The sequence below is a fragment of the Thamnophis sirtalis genome, unplaced genomic scaffold (genome assembly GCF_051295495.1).
Source record: "Thamnophis sirtalis isolate CommonGarterSnake01/CBP01778 unplaced genomic scaffold, rThaSir2_p1.2 scaffold_3, whole genome shotgun sequence".
NCBI lineage: Eukaryota > Metazoa > Chordata > Lepidosauria > Squamata > Natricidae > Thamnophis > Thamnophis sirtalis.
In genome coordinates, this window is record NW_028261383.1 from 88,020,948 (window position 1) to 88,038,764 (window position 17,817).

General features: G+C 39.5%; 1 protein-coding gene across 1 annotated transcript in view; it reads left to right on the forward strand.

The window, feature by feature from the left end:
* Positions 1 to 17,096, forward strand: part of FAT2 (FAT atypical cadherin 2) — a 75,885-nt gene extending 58,789 nt beyond the window's left edge. Inside the window, exons 18-24 of the mRNA XM_087709428.1 lie at positions 230 to 427; positions 2,015 to 2,825; positions 4,253 to 4,398; positions 10,066 to 10,507; positions 11,557 to 11,713; positions 12,942 to 13,522; positions 15,041 to 17,096. Of these exons, the coding sequence (XP_087565554.1) occupies positions 230 to 427; positions 2,015 to 2,825; positions 4,253 to 4,398; positions 10,066 to 10,507; positions 11,557 to 11,713; positions 12,942 to 13,522; positions 15,041 to 15,564 (2,859 nt within the window). The 3' untranslated portion in view covers positions 15,565 to 17,096. The remainder of the gene's footprint in view (positions 1 to 229; positions 428 to 2,014; positions 2,826 to 4,252; positions 4,399 to 10,065; positions 10,508 to 11,556; positions 11,714 to 12,941; positions 13,523 to 15,040) is intronic.
* Positions 17,097 to 17,817: the final 721 nt, after the last annotated feature.

Below are 17,817 nucleotides of genomic sequence, written 5' to 3' on the forward strand. Positions count from 1 at the left end.
TTACAGACAGGAATGTACACTTGTGATCAGCATATATCTTATAGCAATAGTAGACTAAATTCCACAGTCCCTTAACATTCTGGGACATGTTTATTTTGTACATAATAATGACTTTTAGATTAATTTACAGACTTTTCTTCTACATTTTTTTAAATCATTCTGTCTTCTGTTGTTTTTCCTCCCAAGCAAAGGAGACTAATTTCTTTTTTCTAACTAATTTGTTTTTCAGGAGAACTCTGCAGTTGGCACCAGTGTTCTGGAGCTAATCATGAGTGACAGAGATTCTCCAGAGAATGGACCACCATACAATTTTCAAATTGTTGAGGGAAATGAAGGAAAGGCATTCCAGATTAACCAGGCTGGAGTGTTAGTGACATCATCCATCCTGAACAGAAGAACAAAGGAACAATATCTTCTGCAAGTCCAGGTAGATTTATGTCTGGATCAAGTTGAAACTTAATAGGAGTAGGTCTAATTGGATCATCTAACATAAGAGCCAAGGTGGCGCAGTGGTTAAATGCAGCACTGCAGGCTACTGCTAGATCAGCAGTTCAGCGGTTCAAATCTCACCAGCTCAGGGTTGACTCAGCCTTCCATCCTTCCGAGGTGGGTAAAAATGAGGACCCAGATTGTTGGGGGCAATATGCTGACTCTCTGTAAACCGCTTAGAGAGGCCTGAAAGGCCTATGAAGCGGTATATAAGTCTACTGCTATTGCTATTGCTATTTTCTTTCTGACAAGGAGTGACCAAGGCAAGATAGATAAGGGGTTGCCAAATTAGCCAGCCATTATGAAAAAAAAATTGTTTAACTCTGTTCAGGGAACATCTGTTCACTACTGTAGACTAAAAGGTAAAGGTTCCCCTTGCACATATATGCTAGTCACTCCAGACACTAGGGGGTGGTGCTCATCTCAGTTTCTAAGCCGAAAAGCCAGCACTGTCCAAAGACATCTCCATGGTCATGAGGTCGGCATGACTAAATGCCGAAGGCGCACGGAACGCTATTACCTTCCCACCAAAGGTGGCCCCTATTTGTCTACTTGCATTTTTTACGTGCTTTCGAACTGCTAGGTTGGCAGAAGCTGGGACAAGTAACGGGAGCTCACTCCGTTACGTAGTGCTAGGGTTTCGAATTGCCTAACTGCCAACTTTTCTGATGGACAAGCTCAGCGTCTTAGCCACTGAGTCACCTAGTCCCTAGCCTCTTTTCAGAAATAAAATAGTAGAATCCAAGTATAGTTTTGGCATTAATTTTCTTTTTAAAAACCCAGTCTTATATTATGACAGTAGACTCAATCAAAATTGGATTTCATTACAGATCCTCTGTTGAAACCTATAGATACCAATAATACTTGAAAATGAAGGCAACATAACATGGAAGCTCATAAGTGCATTTTGCAGATATGGCATTGGGTCCCTTAATTCCCAAAGATATTTTCACTGTATTTCACTATAGCCATGCAAAAATGCAACTAGTATCTTTTCAACATTTTAAATATCCAGTTTACTGTGTAGGTTAGACTTCTTTCATGCTAGTACTGAAAATATGCAAGGAGAACTGAGAGTATGCTAAAGATGCAAGGGTAGCTGTTGTATTGAAATAGATGTTTCCTGAGGGTAATAGCAAGAAAGACATTTTGTTGACTAATGGAAGAAATGGCCTAAATAACAATAGCACTTAGATTTATATACTGCTTCACAGTGCTTTACAGCCCTGCCTAAGCAGTTTACAGAGTCAGCCTATTGCCCCCAACAATCTAGGTCCTCATTTTACTGACCATGGAAGGCTGAGTTAACCTTGAGCCTGGTGAGATTCGAACTTCCAAATTGCAGGCAGCCGGCAATCAGCAGAAGTAGCCTGCAGTACTGCATTCTAACCACTGCACCACCGCAGCGCTAAATGGATCTTTGACAGCAAAAAGTTTGGATTTATTGCCCTGTGACTTAAATAAGCAAATCAGAAGTGTGTAAGTTATGGTGGTAATAAAGATTCTTTGTAATTTTGTCCAATAGGTTTTTGATAGTGGTCACCCTCCTCTTTCTTCTTCGGCATTTATAAGCATCTATGTGATACAACAAAGCCAGTACCCGCCTTCTGCACTTCCTCTTGAGATCTTCATCACAACTAATGAACGAACCTTCCGAGGTGGAGTTCTTGGCAAAATCCATGCCACTGATCGAGACCCCCATGATACGCTAGTATATAGCTTTGTGTCCGTAGTCCCTGAAAAGAAACAATTCTCTGTGGGACTTTCCGATGGAAAAATAATTGCAAACGATGGTCTCCAACATGGCCACTATTCTCTGAATGTAAGTGTGAGTGATGGGACCTTTTCAACCATAACCAGAGTCCAGATCCATGTATGGTCCTTCAGCCAGGATGCCCTTGATAAAGCTGTGATGCTGCATTTCCGCCATCTTAACCCAGAAGAATTTATAAGTGACCACTGGCGCAACCTGCAGCGGTTTCTGGGGAATATCTTAGAGACAAAGCAACGGAATGTCCACATGGCTAGCTTGCAACCTTCAGAGCCTTCTGATGGGGTGGATCTTCTGTTGGCAGTTGGGGAACCTCAATATTCACTCTATAAGCCCAGCTTCATTGCTAACCGGATTTCTCAGTCGACCGAAGAAATGGACCAGCGAGTTGGGCTGCGGGTAAAGAAAGTGACCTATATCCCATGCCATGAGGCCAACTGTATCATTCAACGTGCTTGCAAAGAAACCTTTCAACTTGATCCAGGCACAGTGTTCACTTATAGTACTGCCCGATTCAGCGTGCTCACTCCTCGGCACAGTTTGGAACAGATCTGCTCTTGCAATGGTGAGAAAATATTGCTGTTTGTGATAATCTTTTTCCCTTGCTTTGCAAAATAGATATTGTAATATTCTCCGGCAGTGCTTGTTATGGTACAATGTCTGGAATGCTTTTATTCTAAACCCTGGCATTTTGTTGCATTTTGTTCAGATTGCTAGACTATGTAGATACTTACCTAAGCAGATGGGGGGGGAAATATCCCACTCAGTGTCAAAACTGAGTTTAGAGGGAAAAAATGGATTGCTTCCCAAAACTGAGAAAATAGCTAATTTATTACAAATACAGCTTTAACCCTATAGAGTTCCCAGTGGTATACTAGTCAGTTTTGCTGTCTTTTGTCCTGTCTCATGACCTTCAAATTATCCTGCACATTTATTCCATAAATAATGGAATGGATAGGAAGCGGGGGGGGGGAGCTCCTTCTACTTCTCTGACATCTGGCAGAGCTGCAGAGCATGCCATACTTGATGGGAAATGTCATTTATTCAATGCTTCTAAGCCAGAGAATATTTTCTGTGCCAAACATTAGTCCAATCTCTCTCTGCTTCCTGTTTGTGATGTGGTATGATGGGCATAATAAAAAATCTTTGAGGTTCTCCTAGGTCCATAGTTCCTGCTCAAAACGCAGGTGGCAGCCATGCTTAGAAGAACCTTGGCAGAAATACATCTTGTGCAGCATCTGCACCCTTTTCTAGATTGGGCGATACTAATTGTGGTTGTTCATGCCTTAGTTATCTCCCTATTGGTCTGTTGCAAAATGCTGCATGTGGGAATGCTGTAGAAAAGCATTAGGGAGCTTCAACTGGTCCAGAATGCAGGGACGCATGCAATAGTGGGAACACAATGGTGTGCCCATGTAACACTATTGTTATGTGAACTTCACAGGTTCCCAGTAAAGTTCTGAGCACAATTCAAGGTGCTGGTCATTATCTCTAAAGCCCTACATGTCACAAATCCAGGTTATTTATGAGACTATCTATCCCTGATGGTTTCTGTTCATTCTACTAAATTCGGCATGGTGGTTAAGTGACTAGTCATCTTACTGAAATAGTTCGGCCTGATGGGATCTTAGAAGTGAGCGTGCTATGATATGGCATATGCCTTATGTATTAGCCTCCGCAGAAAATACAGATGGTCCTTATTTTGATCGCTTCAGACAGTGAAATTCTGGCTTTTCCTCCAGGCAACAGGGCCAGGATATGGATGGAGCCAGCATGGTATGATTAATAGCTACAGTACAAGTTTTATCGCAGCCTTAATATTGTTTTAATATTTTTTTAATTATAATGCAGTTTTGATTGTTGTTTGCTATCCACTGAATAACTTTAATAAACAAACAACACAAAATAAGTTTTTAATGCATTAGCCATGAAGTGCAACTGTTTGCAACTGTTCTTTTTTTTCAGACTAACTTTCTTTCCTTATGTTGTCAGGCACTGCTTTGAGGTTCAGTGGGCACAGTTACATATGGTATCACCATCAAGGCAAACGGGATTGGCAGATGCACTTCCATTTACAAACCCACCAGTCCCATGCCATACTGCTTACTACCAATGGAAGCAACAGTGCTGTCCTACAGGTAGGATTCATCTGTCCTCTGACTGCACAAATCAGCTTTTTCTTGGTCTGCCGTAAAACCACTCCTCAAGACTGACACCAGCACACTGTTTCCTTGCCTCCTGGCTAAGAGTGTTTTCTTATATATAAAATTGCAATTAGCCAAATAATAGGGTAAAGTGAGGGTTTCTGCCAAATATGGCAAGTTCCTCTTAATCTGGTTTCCTGCAAAACCACATTCCTTGAACCTCATACTGCCACCAAGTAGAAATTTGTGTCTTTCAAATGGAGGGGTTGAATTGGAGAACCCAAAGTTGATTTGGATGTGGTACAGGAGATACATGATCAATAAAAAATAATAAAAATTATGCAAGAAATATGTAGGAAATACTCGATAAAATAAGTACAGGTAAGGTACCATATTTTTCAGACTATAAGACGCACCAGTGTATAAGACGCACCAAGATTTCGAAGAGGTAAGTAAGAAAAAAAGTTTTTGTCCTCCCCGGCCCCCAGGAGTACTTTGCAGGCTTCAGCAGGGCTGGGGGAAGACAAAAATGCCCCTGTTTTTGTGGAAAATGGGCTGTTTTTCATTCGATGTCTGCATCTAAACTCAGTAGGAAGGCCACCTGCATTTGCTGTTGTAGTTTTCACCAGCAACCCTTTAGCATTTTGGGTTCTTTCCTCACTCATTTTCTCTTTCTCAATTTGAGTAATATCCTCTACTATCCAATAAAGTTACTTCTGATTTACACTTTGATTACCTTCTTTCTATTTTCTTCTCCCACTTCCCTTCCCTATTTATTTAAATGCCTGCTGTTAAGCATTACATCATCACCATCAAGTGCTTTAACTTTCGCCACAGGCATCCTAAGCTAAACTTGATAGAATATCACTTTTAGAGACATTTGGAGACACCTGTAGAGACATTACATTAATACCTGGCCCCAACATAGGACATAAGCATATAAATTACAAGGTTGTGTCTTGTCATTTGTCCCTCGGCCCCACCCTTTTACATATGCATTTCCAGCTATGAAGTTCAGTCATGAGTTTTAACAGATATACCCACTGCAGATCAGTCAATCTGTCAACTAGGAAAATTCTGAGTAAGCAGTGAAGTAACCCTTCTGTAAGCACCTTGAACATTATGCCATTATGCCTACTGTTGACTATTATTATGCTAGGCCTCCTGCTAGTTAGCATGAACTAATAAAAACCTGATGAATTAAGCTTATCTCATTTATTAATAGGGAAATCTTATTAGTAGATTGTGTAACTTGTGGGCATAATACAATATTTGAGCTCAGCAAAGGACTTAGCAAAGGTTATTTCATGACACTGTTTACCAAACTTGCTTAAGGATAAAACTATTAAGGGATGTATAGTTGACTTTAGAGACATGGTGGCTCAGTGGCTAAGACACTGAGCTTGTCAATCAGAAGGCTGGCAATTCAGTGGTTCGAATCCCTAGCGCCGCGTAATGGAGTGAGCTCCCATTACTTGTCCCAGCTTCTGCCAAACTAGCAATTTGAAAGCATGTAAAAATTCAAGTAGAAAAATAGGAACCACTTTGGTGGGAAGGTAACAGCACTACGTGCACCTTTGGTGTTTAATCATGCCAGCCACATAACCACGGAGACGTCTTCAGAAAGCGCTGGCTCTTCGGCTTAGAAACGGAGATGAGCACCTCCCCTCGAGCCGGAAATGACTAGCACGCATGTGCGGGGGAACCTTTACCTTTACCTTTATAGTTGACTTTAAAATCAGACTTACAAACTGTTTACCTTCTGAATCAAATTGGAAGCACATATTAAGTGGGATTCCACAGGGTTAGATGTCTCCTTGGTTCCCTTCGGTATTTTTATTTATGACTGAAATTTCCCAAGTTAATTGTCAGTATAGTTGATTTGATCTGCTGTGCCAGTCTCCTCCCTTGAATTTAAATTGTTAGTATTGACTAGGCTACTAGAATTGGGGTACAGAACTTTGGACACGCATTAGAGGACAGCAAAAAAAAATCCTGAAAACCAATTTGATTTTACCCTCTGATAGTCAATCCAGGTTTTTTTACCAGAGCAATCCAGATCTGGCAAACAATATTATTGCTATATTTTTGTTCTTTTTAAAAAAAAATTGATTGCAAGCAGCATTGAAGCATCTAAATGCATTAACTGGATGAGATATACCTGTTTTTAATCAATTAATCTCTGTTTGCCAAAGACCGACAGGTTACTGCCCAACATCTCTACATTCTATATCAAAGCTACTCAAGTAAAATGCATTTTTTTGTATGTTTCATCCATATGAAATTACGTACAGCACTGATTTGAAAGCCATACTTCCTGCATTCAATGGAAAGAATGCTGTAACGGGCCTGTAATTAAATACATAAATATACGTATACATAACTGGAAAAGGCAGTCACAGGAATCTTTGTAGGTATCCGGTGCTTAAGAAAATTTCTATAAAAATAAAGAGCAAAACCGGTTGGATAATAACACTGTTCAGGTGGGCTGATGACATTTTTCAGTAGCTTTGCATACTTTATTAATTTTCTCAGCACTTCTGGGTTGTTTGCGTTCTACGTCTAGGCTAAAAATAATTTGTGTTGTTGTTTGTTTGCCATGGCTATGTCCTAATTGTTCACACAGTTTCTCATTTTAACCTATATGTTTGTGTAGAGCAGTGTTTCTCAACCTTGGCAACTTGAAGATGTCCAGACTTCAACTCCCAGAATTCCCCAGCCAGCATTCGCTGGCTGGGGAATTCTGAGAGTTGAAGTCCAGACATCTTCAAGTTGCCAAGGTTGAGAAACACTGGTGTAGAGACTATTATTTAACAGAGTAGAGTTACCCAGTTTGCTCAGATATCCGTACAATGATGATAAAGGAACTGGGGGAGTGCTGAGCATTATTGGAATTATTAGTATTACTTTTGAAAGACAATCTCTGATAAGAAGGTCTCTCCTGATCAGAGGTATCATTCTATATCATAAGATACTTTACTTTTTACATTTTCTTTGATTCATAGTAGCATGGTGTGTTCCTAGATTATGAGATAAATCCTATTTTATGTATTGCCAGAAGCCTTAATGACAGAAGACTGGATACAAGTTTAATAAAGTTAAAACACATTCAAATGAAAACCGTACAATATAGAGCCAATAGGTTCAAAGCATTTTGTACTAAACAAAACCAAAACTCATCAGCTGTCTGATGAGGTAACTCTTAACTAAGACACTTTCTGCTTTCAAGTTAATTATTCAAGAGCCTTTAAGCCACCCACATACTCATCCAAATTTGCAAGCTAATCCCATTGAGATCTGGAACACATGTTACACATTGACCTGAAGGAAAATATGCTTTCATTCACAGATCATAAAGCTTTTCCTCTATTAATAGAGGGATGAATACATGATCTGCCATAAGTACATGATTTAAAGTACTTCACAGAATTTAACATGATTTTTGAAAGTCATGCTACATCATTTAGTTTTTTATGAACAGTTTAGGTAAACATTGAGAGTTTACGAACAGGATACCAAATTAAAATATTATCACATTAATATTTTTGAATATCTTTCACTACCACTTGGCAGATGTAGGGAAATCTTAATTGCACACTTTCTCATGGCATCCTCTTTTTTGTTTAAAATCCATGTGCAGAAGTAGTCACTTGTCAAAAAGTGAAAAATACACATTTATTTATTGTTAACATATTTATATGGCTGCCCATCTACCAAAGGAACACTAGGTGGCGCCATCTTACAGATATAGTTTTCTATTTGTTTATGATGCATTGATTTTAGTACAATTTGATAGAGAAGTGAGATTTTATAATTGATTAGTTTTCAGAATTTTAGTACTTATTCCCCCTTTGCTGCTGTTAGATTATAAGCACACTTGCCATTTACAAATAAAGCAGCAGTCTAACATTAGCTAAGGGCATAAATATGATGCATTTGAATAGATAAATTCAATGTAAATTACTTTTGAACCACTTTCCTTCAACCTATTTATGCACTTAAGTTGCAATTTTGTACACTTTAATGAGGGTATCTCAGAAGATTATATGGAAGTATAGATTCCACCATCCTGGGATGTAGAGAAAGCTTTTCCCTATATAAACTGTAACAAAACTCTTGTTCCTAAGGATTAGGAATGTTGTTGTCAGAACAATTTTATGTGATTGAGCTCTAATTTGTTTCATTCTTTGAACAATACTAGCAAAACATCTCACTTCTGATTAATAAACTCTTCCTGGATTTGTTACTAAGTTTGCAGTATGATCACTAGATAAAGAAGTTACCATAGATTCATTCATTCATAGGTGATTGCTATATGTCCCACACTATCTATAGGTTTTTTTCAACAATTTCCCTATCTATCTGTCTTTGCATGGCCAATTCACTATGCTTCTATTTACAGATAAATGACTCACTCTGTGATTCAGTAGAATCCAAACAAGGAGAGGACACAATTTTGTGACTATTCTACTCTACTGCCTGAAGCACTGATTATTTCTGAAGCAGGCACGGAGGAATATAAAATCTTTTCCCTCAGACCCTTTAATATCATTGCCATCAAATGGCACAAACTACAGCTGTAGCAAAGGCAATAGCACTTAGACTTATATACTGCTTCATAGTGCTTTTACAGCCCTAAGCGGTTTACAGAGTCAGCATATTGCCCCCAACAATCTGGATCCTCATTTTGCCCACCTCAGAAGGATGGAAGGCTGAGTCAACCTTGAGCCGGTGATATTTGAACTGCCAAATTGCCGGCAGTCAGCAGAAGTAGCCTGCAGTACCGCATTCTAACTACTGCACCACTCTGGCTCATGCATTGTAAATAGTCCTGTATTTACAACCACAATTGGGACCAGAATTTCTGTTGCTAAACAAGATGGTGGTTAAGTGTGTCACCTCCAATTTTACAATCTTTTTGTTAAGGTTATTAAGTGAATCATTGTGGTTAAATAAACGTGCTGATTAAATGAATCCAGCTTTCCCCATTGACTTTGCTTGTTGGAAGCCAGCTAGGTAGGTCAAAACTGGCAATCCCATGACTCTGGGATACTGCAACCCATCATAAATATAGGCTGTTTGCCAAGTGCACAAATTTCTATCAATGACTGTAGGGATGCTGCAATAGTCATAAGGGTGAGGACCAGCATTAGACACTTTTTTCAGTGCTGTCATAACTTTGAATAGTCACTAAATAAATGGTTTTAAGTCGAGGACTACCTGCAGTGTTATTAGTCACATTAATAAAAGAATTTATCCTGGTCCTTAAATTTCCTAGCAGGAAAGTATAGCTTTACTTCACATAGTTCTTTTTTTGTTCCTCACTAAGAGGATTGGAGCAGGAAGAAATAATGAACTTTGAGTAGCAAGGACTTGATTCATCCAAAACTATAGAAGTTATTTGAAATCTAGTTGGACGCTTATAAGTTGGAGTGCACAAACTGTCCAGTGTCAAAGAACTATTATTTTGGAATGATAATTGCTCAGTGATGCAGTTAGAAGTGGAAATTTCAGTAGGTATTTCACCATAAAGCTGTCGTTTATTTGGCCAATACAAGGGGAGGGGGAGGGAGTCTAAATTATGTTTTAGATTCTTAGACCTTTGCAACCTAAATCAATACAAAATGCTTATTTTAAACATGGTTTGTATATCTTATGCAGCTTGTTAATGGAGTACCTCATCTTGGATACAGATGTCGGAGTGGCTTTAGTGCGAACCTTTCATCTCACTGTTTTGTGAGTGACAGTGAGTGGCATTCAGTCTTCCTAGAAGTGAAAAACCATTCCATCCATTTGCTGGTGGATGACATGGGAAATGCCTCTTTCCACCTCCCAGAGAGCTGTAGCATTTCCCATTCCACCAGAGACCTGTTGATTGGAGGACTAGTACAGCATCATCAGCCTCAGAGAATCACTGGGGGCTTCAGGGGTTGCCTGAATGCTATTACTGTGGACGGAAGAGATCTGGTGGTTCTCCCCAAAGAAAAACGGTCCAGAGGGGTGGTTGAAGAATCAAGCATCAGGCAGTGCTGTCCACACAGTGGTGCCTGTAGCAGCAACCCCTGCCTCAATGACGGACTCTGCAGTGAGGTACAACATGGAGGTAAGTGTAGCTTGGAGCAGCTCATATTGGGGAAATTACAAGGACTTGTGAACGGTTAGAGGACCTGGGCATGGGTAGTCTAGAGAAGAGAAGGGCCAGGGGACACATGATAGCAGTGTTCCAATATTTGAGGGGCTGCCACAAAAAAAGAAGGGGTCAAGCTATTTTCCAAGGAACCTGAAGGCCAGATAAGGAATAATGGATGGAAACTGACCAAGGAGAGATTCAACCTGGAAATAAGGACACATTTCCTGACAGTGAGAGCAATCAACCAATGGAACAAGCAAGGCCTTCGGAAGTTGTGGGAGCTTCATCACTGGAGACTTTCAAGAAGAGATTGGACTGCCATTTGTCAAAAATGGTGTAGGGTCTCCTGCTTGGATGGGGGGTTGTACTAGATGACCTACAAGATCCCTTTCAACTCGGTTAATCTGTATCTAGGTAATTGATGAAAGACACATCTCCTTTCTCTTCCTAGTTAGTTAGCCTCTACATTCCAAAGTTCTGTGTTTTGAAACGGCATGAATTTCTGGGGATTAAAGAGAAGGGACAAAGTCAGCAGGTTGAATGTTCTCATGTTTTCTCCATTATGCATCAGTGAACTACATGTTTAAACTTCCATTTGCAGGGTTTTCTCTTAATGAAGGAACTGATAGGTAATGAAATATTGTTGTAAACTGCCTTACAACAGAGTGATTCTGGTGGAAATAAACAGAACGGTTCGCAAATGTGAGCGCATGTGTGTGGGCACTTGCTTTGCTCGCATATGCCGCATCTGCGCATGCACACTGCCTTCTGCGCATGTGCACCGCCTTCTGCTCATGCACAGTGCTCGCAAATTACATTGGGGTGGATGGGCGGGGCCTCCCACAGCTTCTGCTACCAATTCGCCCAAATCGGAGAGAATCGGCTGAATACCACCTGTGGCCTAATTGTTACAACATGTCATAACATCATCTGAATTATATTCTGATTTTGTATATGGCTGCCCTAGCCACTTTTTTAAAAGAATAATTTAGTTTTGCTTTTATTTGACCTATTTTCATTAGGTTATGTTTGCACCTGCTCCACACAGTTTTCTGGAGATCACTGTGAAGTGGCTGATGGCCTTTGTGAAGGAAATCCCTGTTTACATGGAGGGACATGTGAACTTTCTAAGAAAGGTGGCTATACTTGCCGTTGCCCCGAGAGATATTGGGGGGAAAGGTAAGAATATTCTCTCAATGCTGGTTTGGTCCTTTTGAACTTCAGCAAGGACATCATACCTATTTTATCCTGCATTGCACATATTCATCACACAATGAATATTGCAGTCCAATAGTCGTGCCTGTTAGGAATGTATGAATAATCAATTTTAGAACATTTTTAAAGATTTTGTTCACCTTATCTCAAATAATATAGAATTATTGGCAATTATGATCAAGATCTATTTGCTTATCTTTTTATTCTTTCAATAGAAAGATTAACTGAATGAATGAACTGCTTTGTAGACAAATTAACTGTTGCGATTATATAAGTAAGCAAGACTCGAGATATACTATTGATGAATACTTAGAATTAATTGCTTTGTTGCATGAGTTTCTGCTGTGAACATCCAGGGCATGACTTTAATTGTGATTGTATTGTACTGTGATTGTATTGTATTGTGATTGTGTGATTTTGTGTCTCTTATGTGGCATGCCAATTTTAACTTGAGATTTTAAGACTCTGTTTATATTGATGAAAGTTTTATAAGAAATGCTCTCCTAATTGTACTATATATATATTGTATGTTTGCTTTCTCTACTCAAAGTTCACACTAATATATCAGGATCTTATAGAGGAGTTAGGTGAGGTCCAGATGTTTTGAACAAATCAGCAATCATATATTTAATATCTGCATGGCCCCAAAGCTCTGAAGAGCATATAGTTATATTTTCTGAACTTTTTGGATTTCCACTTAAATTCAGATTCACTGGCACAGCAATCATGTGTGTTGAGCTCCACAGATCTCTGCCAGATGTGCAGATATGCTCATGATTGGTATTTCAATTTTCCTCCCCTTTCCCATCCCATGAATCATCCTTGAGGGTTTCCTCAGTAAGATTCAGATTTTTAACATTGGGATATTTCGCCCTAACCCTAACTGTCGTTCTATTTCAGAGGAGGAAATTTGGAAAAATTCTGTGGACCTGGGATAACTTTATGGGGACTGAAAAATCCTATGTATCTAGAGGACAGCATTGATTTCTGCCTTATAATTCTTTCCTCAACTTCATTGATATATTGTAAAGGAATGAATTGGATAAATGAACTAATTTTACAAATGGGCAGGAAATGGCAATATACTTACATATGTCCTTTTTTCCCCTAAAGGTCTTGCTTTTTAGTTTCATAACTAGAGCTATTGGTATTTGCTTGCTAATATTGCTTTATCATCTGTCTTCCATCACAGATGTGAAAAAGTCGCTGAGAAATGTTTGGAAAATCCATGTCACAACTCAGGACGTTGTGTGAATAGTGAGGGTTCTCCTCACTGCATCTGTACAGATCACTTCCAGGGAACATTCTGCATGGAAAGAATTGGGAGTCCAACTACTAATCCATCCAGTGAGATTTGGAAGCCTGAAGGGATTGCCAAAATCTCTGCTGGGGTGTTAGGTGTAGTCATCCTGGTGATAGCTAGTGTACTCATCCACAAACGCTACTGCCACAAAGTCAAAGCTCACAAGCCAGTGGCCAAAGAAGATCCAGACCTGCTCTCCAAGAGTGAATTCTCAAAAAGTGTTGGGGTTGGCACACAAGGTCTTCCACCCATTGAACTCAATATTTTGAACAATGGTCACCATTTCAGTGCTCTAGACCCAGCCAAGCCTTCTGTTGCCTCAGAATTTACCACTTTCAATTCAAGGAATGTGCAGAAACAACGGGGTGCCATTGTGTGCAGTGTGGCTCCCAATCTCCCAGCTGCTGCTCCCTTATCTAACTCTGATAATGACTCTACATTGAAGAGTTCTTGGACTGGAGAAAAAATGGGTTTGTTTTATCTTTGTTTGTTTCTCTTTCCTCTGTTTCATTGGATCTTTCCAAGTAATGCTCTTTCTATGCTCTAAAGCCACACTGGTTTATTCCTATGTTTTGGGGTATCTAGCTCTCATTTTTCATAACAGTATTGTGTTATGGTGGTATCAGTTTTGTCATATTTAAAACATAAATATGCATTTCTTCAATTCCTTTTTCAGTTAGTGTATTGTTGCCCTGCACATTGAATGTAGTTACACAAGTATTAGCTAGTTATCAAATATGTCACATCAATCATCGAGAACAACAAACATAGTGATACGTAAGGTCTAAGTCAGTGGCAGTCAACCTGGTCCCTACCGCCCACTAGTGGGTGTTCCAGCTTTCATGGTGGGCGGTAGGGATTTGCTGTAACTCTGCTTTATAAATTTTATAAAGTAAAGTTACTTCCCTACTTTATAAATCACCATTACTGTGGAACCGGTGGGCAGTTAGAAAATTTTACTACTAACAGAGATACAAAAGTGGGCGGTAGGTATGAAAAGGTTGACTACCCCTGATCTAAGTAAATAAATGTAGTCAGGGTTTGGTGTTGAAGTTTCTCAACTATTTTTCAAATGAGCTAAATACACCAGTTATGACTGATTTCTTCCTACAGCAATATTCTTCAATATCAAAGTTATAGTAATGGGCATACACCTCATATTAAAGACAACTCATGTTAAAGAAAGATATCATTTATCACAACAGAAAGAGAAATTTCATAGACCAATTTCTATATGAACTTGGGCAAAGCACAAAGTAATAAGGATCAAAGAATTAGAAACAAGAATAATATTCAGAGGAAGAGGAAAATATATAAGAGGCAAAATTGTACTGAATTAAAACTTTTAATGTGAGGAAAGAGGAAAAACATAGGTTTATGGAATATTATCCTATTAAGTGTCAAAATGGTGATGCACAAAACAGCACAAGATGTTTTGTGTATCCGCAGGAATAGTAGAATTGCAGGATACAGTGAGCATGAGTAGCTGTTGGAAACAGCATTTGTACAATAAATAAGAATAATAAATAACAGTAGTGCTAATGAAAAAACCTGATAAGTTTTAGTATTGATCAAGAACATGTAATTCACTTCTGAAAATATGCATCAATATATTTTGTTTATCCTGTCCCTAATTCTCTCAGTGAGTTTGATTCATGCAGTTAAAAATCTTTGTCAAGAATTCTCTCAAACCAGGTACTGTATTGTTCCAAAATTAGAACTAAAGTAGCACTTAAAGGCCTTAAAAATTATTTTAGCACCTGGTGAGATGTTCTCTGTGAGTTTTTATTCATGCTTGGCAGATTTTACAATTTTACATAGTTCAGAGTCTTAGTTATATACTATTTAAGGAAGCAAGTTTCCCCATGGCAGACCTTCAGTCTCCAAATTATGAAAAGAAATGTGGTTAATATGAAGATGCAGGGAATAGTTATTTGCAGACTACACATTTATTGGGAGATACTCATAAGCTTCTGGTTTTATTTCAGTGTATCCAGGAGAAACAACCTACTGGCCACCAAGGTACCAGTCAACAGACACTCAAGAATATCATCAATATGAAGTTATTGAAACTCCCCTTCCACCTTCCCCGTGCCATCGACCTCCTCCTCCTCCTGTAGACTCAGATCCAGCTGGCCTGTATGGTGGCTTTCCTTTCCCACTTGATCAAAACAACAAGCGGGCTCCTATTCCACCTCGCTACAGCAATCAAAATCTGGAAGACTTCTTACCCGATGATTCTGCTGAATTACCTTCTTCCCAGTGTCAGAACGAATACACCGCAATCAGCTACTACCCTTCTCAATTGGTAGAAAATGAAGGGCCACTCTACCATCCAGACAATGGGTACAAGAGGGTTAGCATGAGACTTAGTGTGGCCCAGCCCTCCTACGCAGACTGTGAAATCAGGCCTGTACCGAATGTCAGAACTCAGCCAGCATTGCCTTCTAACTACGAGGGCTCCGACATGGTGGAGAGTGACTATGGAAGCTGTGAAGAAGTGATGTTTTAAAACAAAACAAAACACGGCGTGTCTGCATTCACAATGTGCCTGAAGGAGAGGACATTTAATTCAAGTGTACTTTACTGAAATGTGCAACCTTTCCATTTTAACAGCAACATCTTCCTTCTTTCTAACTATGCTAAAAAATAGCATTGATGGTTCTGCCTGCAATCCAGCCCCATTTTTCTGACTTGGGTAGGACTCCAAATGGATCATGTTGATGTTTTGTAGAGTTGGATTGTTACCTGGACAGAAAGATGGAATTGCAAACCAGGACATATGAAAGCACTTTCAGTGAGTGCTGGCAGCAACTATTTTTCTCAGAGGTGATATTCAGCAGGCTCAGACCAGTTCTAGAGAACTGGTAGTGGAAATTTTGAGTAGTTTGGAGAACCGGTAAATAACACCTCTGATTGCCCCTGCCCCTATCTATCTATCTGTCTCCCGAGTCCCAGCTGATCAGGAGGGAATGGGGATTTTGCAGTGCCCACCAATCCACAACCACCAAGCTACGCCCATGGAACCTGTAGTAAAAATATTTGAATCCCACCATTGGCCACAGTAATTCCTTGAAAAGCAGGTGGCAAACTATAGCAATTATGTTTTGTTCATGTATCTCATCCCAAAAATGGTTACATTTATTGTAATCATGCAACAGAAGGCACTTATTGGTTGTCCACTGTAAAGGTAGCAAAATTGATAAAGTGGATTCTTGCTGTAAACATCAGAAAGACTTGAACTAAGACATTATTGAATAGCAGTCATAATTTTTTAATAGTGCTTTTATTTCTAAGAGTCAAGAGTTTCATTGGTCTAAAAACTCCCAGAATAGAACTGGGCTATCCTGGAGTTGTGTCAATGGTCATTGACAGGGGAAGGCATCTGACTGAAATAACACAAACGTTTATGAAAGGAGTGTGTTGCATTGGCTTTAATCTAGGAATTTGTTGTTTCTATCTATATAAATAAATGTAATTGTTCTTTGTTCAAAATTGCTAATATGCAAAAGTTCTCCACCGATTGCTTTGAAATTTTGACACAATGTTGCATTCGAATACGCGAATGTTTTAATATACATATATTACATAAATGCCACACCTGTGACAGGTAAAAACATGATTTTTTGTAAAAACATGCTTTTTTGAAAACCAGCGCCATCTGGTGGACATAAAAGCAACATATGCTATACTAAATATTTCATGATTCCATTTCAATGTTTCCAGTGCCATCTGGTGGACATAAAAGCAACACACACTATACTAAATATTTCATGATTCCATTTCAATGTTTCCGATTGCATTGTTATATTGAGTTTTCATAGATTTCGATTTATTTTCATTTTGATTTAATTATTTCGTGTGACATTGCATTGGAATTGAGCTATGTCATTTACCATAGCATTCATTTAGTGAGTATAGTATATTCGGAACAGTTCGGCCTCTCTCCAGCTTCATCCCGACTGTCCCTTTATATGTTTGGCTGGGCTGCGGCCGCACCCTTTCCCCTTTCCGCCCCTCCTCTGACGAGCTTTGGCCATTTCCGCCAAGAGAAGCTGAAGCCCTTTGGCCTCCCCCTCCCCTCTCTCCTCTCCCGCTGGGCCTTTGCTGTCTGCGGTGGGGCACCACCTGCGCCATCCCTCTCCCGGGCCACCAACTTGGGGAAGTCTGAGCACAGGTCCTCCGAGGAAATGCTCAACGACTTCCTCGAGGCCAACAGCCCCGGCGCTGTCTCCCCCAACCAACCTCACCTGGCTCAGCAGCCCCGAGTCCTGACCAATGGCAGCACCCACCCGCCGCCCCACTACGCCCTGACTGGGCCACAGCAACGCGTGGCCAGGTACAGCTAGTTTAAAAATAATATACAAGGGTTCCATACTAATCCAGAAAAGCACTAATGGATTTTGTTTGATGGGCACTATCTTGTTTCTGATACTCATAATTTCCCAGAAATTTTTATCAAGAAACTACATATTCCTATTTAGGAAATGATGATAAATTTTAAAAGGTTGACTCTACCTACATCAGTTTGAATATAATCCACAAACCACTGCCTTGAACTATTCATGTTATGGATATGGTATATATGCATATATTGTGCAAAGTTGTGTATGAGAGAGAAAATGTGTGAGAGCTCCATTTATGGGTTTACATAGAAAAGAACCAGACACACAAAAAAAGAATTATTTAATACAAGGCTGGGCCATATTTTGAATGTACTGTATATCTTTGGTTAAATTTCTCTGTGAGAGTTTATTGTGAATAT